Source organism: Arachis ipaensis, chromosome B07 (genome assembly GCF_000816755.2).
Source record: "Arachis ipaensis cultivar K30076 chromosome B07, Araip1.1, whole genome shotgun sequence".
Taxonomy (NCBI): domain Eukaryota; kingdom Viridiplantae; phylum Streptophyta; class Magnoliopsida; order Fabales; family Fabaceae; genus Arachis; species Arachis ipaensis.
The window spans coordinates 8,483,855-8,490,530 of record NC_029791.2 but is presented as its reverse complement, the minus strand read 5'-3'; the positions used below and the strand labels follow the sequence as shown (position 1 = coordinate 8,490,530).

Sequence of the window (6,676 nt, the reverse complement as noted above, 5' to 3'; positions counted from 1 at the left end):
ATATATAAATATATAATAATTAATTTGATATCTGAATTTTTATGTATATATAGTATTTTTTAATATAAATATATTGAATAAGCAATAAAACATACAAGAAAATGTTTATATTTTTCTTTTTTATTTAAAAATTAGATAACTTGGTTTAAAACAAAATGTATTATTTTTGTATCGGTCTTATTTTTCAAACATGTTTGTATTCTTAATATGTTGATCGAAAATATCTGCCAAAAAATAACCGTGACAGATTAGGGTTGTCTAACTTTTACAAACTAGGATTGTCTAATTTCTTTTTCCCTTTTTTTAACAATTACAGAGATGCTCCTGGTATAGCAACAAAGAGGGACAAAATGATAGCACTAATTATGGTTATAGTAGCTGCAGTAACAAGTGTGATTGCCATCTCCACCAACATATCCAATTATTTCGGTAGCAGTAGTTCATGAATTTAATTTTCTTCCCTCATTTGTAAAAATTAATTTTGATTAGAAAAGAGGTTGAGGTGGTGAGAGAATTATATTCTAGAATTGAGGTGCTTCTTGAGTTTGTTCTTGGATGGCATTTTTATTTGGTTGTACAAATTTCATATAGAGCCATCTATAATATATAATGGAAGAATGTAAATTATCAAGGAGACTAATATAATATGAGAGATGGAAGGTTCCAGTTGTTGTACCTTTTGATCTTTTGTTTTGTTGCAAATTTTGATTACAATATTATGCAATCCCCAAGTATAATATATATGTTCACATTCCCAATCAAAATCTAAAAGATGTGGAGTCTTATTAATTATAACATGTATTATTGTTTGACTCTTAATTAATAATTAATTAAACAGATCTTGCAGCCGTACCTCTATTGATATATCTTGTATTTTGTATTATTATCATTCTGTCCATAATTTCATGAATTATTTAATTTATAAAAATACTAGGTGTACAAGTTTTTTGATTAATCAAGTTAACATGTTAAAATTAAAAACCTTCTTACGTGTCATACTCGTTCTCTTTTTCTTCTTTAACGAACAACGAAATTACGTAGTGTTTATGAAGAAGGTTCACCTCGAATTCTTCTTCTTTCTTCTTTTTCTCTGCATCGTGCTCAACTCTTTCTTCTTCCTTTTCTTTCAATTTTTTTTCACATTGTGCTCGACACCTATTTCTCTTTCTCTGCATTTTGTTCAAAATTACGTAGTGCTTGTCTGAGTGAGTTCTTGTTAAAAACGTGAATCTTCGGTAATTATGAAAAATTGTAGTTTAGATGAACTAAATCAGTGTGAATCGGATATTTTTTCTATATCAAACATAATTGAGGAGGTACGAATAATTTTTTTTTGTATTGAATGATTTTATATTTAATGATTTTGGCAAATTAGTGTGAGTTACAAGGATATTAGCTTCTATGTTCGATATTTATGTTATTTGTATATATTTTTGTTCTTGATTTTGGTTATTTATGATGATCTTAGTTTTTGTTTGTTGAGTTGTTGTTTGAGAAATTGGTGTTCTATAATTTTAGTTTTTGTTCTATATATATGAATTTGTGTTCTATATTACTTAAAATATGTGCTATACATAAGTATTTGTATGCTGTGCCGAACCAAAACTTTTTTTTTATGTGATGATCACTGTGACTATTTTAGGATCAGTTTTTATATGCCTAAAATTGCAAATACATCAAAAGAAAAGAAAACTCTCACTAAGGTCATTTTCATAAGTCATTTTATATTTTTTGTTTATCTTATTTTTAATTCTCTAAATTTTTATCTTTTTTTAGGATTTGAATTTGATAGATCATGGATCAATAGTGGAGCAATATTCAATTCTTTATTATAGACAAAACATGATTATTCAATCAAATCGAATATAAATTTGTAAACAAAGAAAAATAAAGATATTTGTAATTTTGCTTTTTCATTATTTTAGTTAGAAATTATGATGGATTTTGATACATGTTAGAATAAAACAAAAAATGAGTCATTTGTGCTGACATAAATATTTTATGTGCCACGCTACACAATTTGTGTGCTAGGCATGACAATTTTGTGCTAGTATAACAGTTTTTGTGATCTTGACATTAAATAAAGAAAGTAAATTTATACAATGAGTTTTTGGCTTAGGATTCGATGGTTTCAGAACGTTTGGACCATTAAATGGTCCCATAATAAAACATGTTTTTTAAGTTTTTTTAATAACTGCTAAATAATTATTTTTTTAATTTTAATTACAAATTAACCCCATATATTTTATTTAATTATAAAAACTATTTTTTCTTTTATAAATTATTATTTTATGAAACAACTATTATGTTTATTAACAATAAAAAACAAAAACAATAACAAATTAGATCTTCCATTGATCGTAATAAAGCTTTTGGCCATTCCAATGGATTAAAAGTTTATATTTGATCCGTGACGTTTGTCTAGGACGGTGAAATCGCGTTTCCTTGAAAACTAATCGATTGGATTACCAAAACAATTGATTGAATTATAACTCAATAGATTGGATTACAGTTTATCACAAAACAATCGATTAAAAATTGCAAGGCAGCATGGTTTTTGCATAAATTAATCGATTAGTCATTGTATTTCAATCGATTGGACGATGAATAACACGTGAATTTTTTATAATTCAATCGATTGTTTATACGATTCCTATAAGCTTGGGGAACTTGCTAATGTTGGAATCACTTTACTTAAACGACAATCAACTCATTGGTGAGATTCCTGAATCAATCGGTAGCCTTTCTAGCCTTATAGTATGCAATGTCTCCAACAACAAGCTGGTAGGAACTGTTCCAGATACACCTGCATTTAGAAAGATGGATTTCTCAAATTTTGCCGGGAACAATGGGTTATGCCGATTAGGAACTTATCATTGTCATCCACCTGTATCTTCAACTCATTCAGCGAAAACGAGCTGGATCAGAGATGGTTCAACTAGGGAAAAGATAGTTAGCATTGTTTATGGTGTGGTCGGATTTGTTTCTCTTATTTTCATAGTAGTTATATGTTATGCCATGAGGTGCGTAGCCCTGCTTTTGTCTCGCTTGAAGGGCAAACTAGACCTCATGTCACTGATAACTATTATTTTCCGAAAGAAGGCTTTACATACCAGGATCTCTTGGAAGCCACCAGAAATTTTGCAGAATCAGCGGTTATAGGAAGAGGAGCTTGTGGCACTGTCTACAAGGCTATTATGAATGACAGCGAAATGATTGCAGTGAAAAAGCTGAATTCTCGAGGAGATGGAGCAAACGTTGACCGAAGCTTCCTTGCTGAGATTTCAACCCTTGGAAAAATCAGGCATAGGAACATTGTGAAGCTGCATGGATTGGGTAAAAAAAAAAAACAATCATTGAATTGTGAAACCTCAGGTTGTTTTGAAGCATTCAATCGATTGGAAGGTATAAACAATCGATTGAATTATAAAAAATTCACGTGTTATTCATCGTCCAATCGATTGAAATACTATGACCAATCGATTGATTTATGCAAAAACCATGCTGTCTTGCAATTTTTAATCGATTGTTTTGTGATAAACTGTAATCCAATCGATTAGTTTTTAAGAAAACACGATTTCACGGCCCTGCACGAACGTCACGGATCAAATATAAACTTTTAATCCATTGGAATGGCCAAAAGCTTTATTACGATCAATGGAAGATCTAATTCGTTATTGTTTTCGTTTTTTATTGTTAATAAACATAATAGTTGATTCATAAAATAATAATTTATAAAAGAAAAAATAGTTTTTATAATTAAATAAAATATATGGGATTAATTTATAATTAAAATTAAAAAAAGGACTATTTAGCAGTTATTAAAAGAACTTAAAAAACATGTTTTGTTATGGGACTATTTAATGGTTCAAACGTTTTGGGACCATCGAATCCTAAGCCATGAGTTTTTAACAAAATTTTCAAAAACTTTAGAATAAGCAAAAAATAAATATTTGTGTTGTTCACATTGAAACCATGAATCAATATTTTCAGCAGGCTCTATTCGTTGTTGATCCACTTGTGTCAAAGTTGCTTTTTCAGTTGACGAATGTGTAACAATCCCAAAATCGAAGGACAAATATGAGAAATCTCAATCTTTCTCCATTGCAATATTTTCAATCATCCACAACTCAGCAGTAATATCTGCTTGATTAGCTTTAGCCAAACTATACAAAAATAAAAGAATTTGGTTATACAGAAGAAATTTTGTTGCTCAACACATAAAATACAAAGTATAGCACAACAATTAGCTATTCTAGCACATAAAATTAGAAAACTCACCTCTCAGTAGCATCTGTTTGATCTTTAATTGCTAGCTCAACAGTTTTTTCCTCTTCCTCGCTCCTCAATGCGAAATGTTACATGTGAAAAGGGTGGATGTTGAGGAATATCTATAACTTGTTTTCTTTTACTAAAACATTGATTATATTAGTTTTAATCAATCTATATAAAAGTGTGTACGTAAGAGAACACGCAAGCACACAATATTTGGTTCTCAACACATAAAATACAAAGTACAGTACAACAATTAGCTATTCTAGCACACAAATAAAAAAAATCTCTCAGCAGCATCTGTCTAGTATTGAGAGATGTAGCAACAAAATGTACGCTCATTTGTGATCGCCAAGAACAGAGATGTGTTGCATTTCATGACTAAAACTATATAATAAAGCAAAGCATACAAAAAATAAAACACAACACACAAATAGTGGACCTCAGCACATAAATATTTAAACATAGCACACACACTATGAAACTCAGCACTGAAATACAGAATCAAAGCACATAAGGAAAAAGAAAAAGAAAGTAGTCCTGAAAAACAAAATGAGGAATGTAAACCCCATAAAATTAGCGAATAATTAATCAATAAATTAAAATATGAATTTATAATTTATAAAAAAATTAGAAATATGAATTTTATAATTTTAGGAGGTAGAAATAATTAAAATATAAATTTTAACACTAATTTTAAAAGTTTTGGCCTAAAATTAGGCCACAGACTAAACCGGTTAGACCGAGTCCAAGACCCAACATATATAAACTCAAATTAAGCAAATCATTCACTCAATCCCTTTCATTATGTGAATCACCCTGAACTTGAATGGGAGAGCACCAAACCCTAGCTTCCATTTTACTTCCATCTTCAAATCCTTGTAACTTTCAATCTGAAACTCCGATTGACGAGCCGTTTACGACCACACGTTCATCTCGGAGTCCTTTTTCTTTCTATCTAAACAAAGTGGTAAGAAACTTTGTGATTTGCACCCAGTTCTCTTTCCCCTTTCTGTTTTGCGTTTTTGTATGTGTATTGAGTGATTTTGACGATTTTGGTGGTTTAGGTGCAATCTAAGATTGGATAATTATTGGATTTTAGCCCAATCATCAAATGATAAGGTAAGAAAATTCTAAACACTTGTGGATTATTCAATTTTGTGTGTCCTAGTGCTAATTTAGTTAATTGTATGAATTAGATTGAATTTATGTTAAATTGGAGTTTGAATCAGTAAATTGGAGCTCTTGGAACAAATCCTTGGTGGCTGAAATTATTGGAGTTGATTGGGAATCTTGAAACTTGAATTTTAGTAGTGGAACTTGTGAGCTTACCTTGTGGGGTTGTCTTGGGTTATACGAGAAAATCAGTCAAGGTATGGTTTTAGTTTCTCGTATTTAAATAATGTCTTGTGAAAACTTAGGCTAGGTGACCTAGGATAAGTTGGATTATAAATTTTGGAGATTGATTGGTAGATTAGTTGACATGGTATGTTGAATTGAAAATGCATGATAGATTCAATGATTTTATGATATGAATATAGTTGATGTGGTAAGAGGATTAATGAATGATGACTTTGATGGTGGTAAATGAGAATGTTGGTTGTGGATATGTGAAGGTTAATGATTTTGATGTTATGATTGAAAATGTTGGAAGGAAGTGTATGCAAAATTGAGGTATCATTAATTATAGTAGGATGTGGAGATTATGGTGTTGTAGATGGTATGTTGTGGTGCTATTTATATGAGTGGAATGTTGGTATAGAGTTTGATTTTTGGTGAAAATAGAGGTTTATGAACTTTTGTGAAAATTAGATTTTTGGCCAAACTTCGGCGAGTTATAACTCGGCTTCTGGATCCCCAAATTCTTTCAAACTTATTTCATATAAAGATGGGGTCTGAGAAGTTTATGTCATTCGAAGAACGGATGAAAAATGTTTTAAAATGAGAAAATTATGCGCGTCGGAAGTTTGGTATATAAAACTAAAATTCTGCAGACTTAACTATTTTTGACCAACCTAGAATGCATGCGTACGCAAACCCCTCCATACGCGGCTGTGCGTTTCTGTTTGGCATGCATGTGCTGCGTACGCGGCATGGGCAAAAAAGAACCCTCACGTACGCGGAGATGTGGCTTCATATGCGGACGTTCAATTCTGTCCAGTGTACCTGCGTACGCGGACGAGGGAATGCGTACGCATGATGGAAAAAATTGCATTCCCGCGTACGCGTGACATGGTTCACGTACGCGGAGCCCTATTTTTTAGTAAATAAACTTTTGCATTTTAAAACCCAATTTTGAACCTCTATTTTCACTCTTTTAACCCTAGATCTCAGTAGTATGCCTAGTAATGAGATGAAACTAGGAAGATGTGGTAACTTGGAGATGAAGAAAGCTTGAGAAGTA

At 31.1% G+C, this 6,676-nt stretch overlaps 2 protein-coding genes across 2 annotated transcripts in view; both read left to right on the top strand.

Moving 5' to 3' along the window:
• The window catches only part of LOC107609733 (probable sodium-coupled neutral amino acid transporter 6), a 2,965-nt gene extending 2,279 nt beyond the window's left edge, over positions 1-686 (top strand). Inside the window, exon 5 of the mRNA XM_016311754.2 lies at positions 317-686. Coding sequence (XP_016167240.1) covers positions 317-446 — 130 coding nt within the window. The 3' untranslated portion in view covers positions 447-686. The remainder of the gene's footprint in view (positions 1-316) is intronic.
• Positions 2,677-4,151, top strand: LOC110264972 (leucine-rich repeat receptor-like serine/threonine-protein kinase At1g17230). The gene is made up of 3 exons (XM_021107666.1): positions 2,677-2,973; positions 3,024-3,336; positions 4,042-4,151. The coding sequence occupies exons 1-3, from the start codon at positions 2,677-2,679 to the stop codon at positions 4,149-4,151; spliced, it is 720 nt and encodes a 239-aa protein (XP_020963325.1).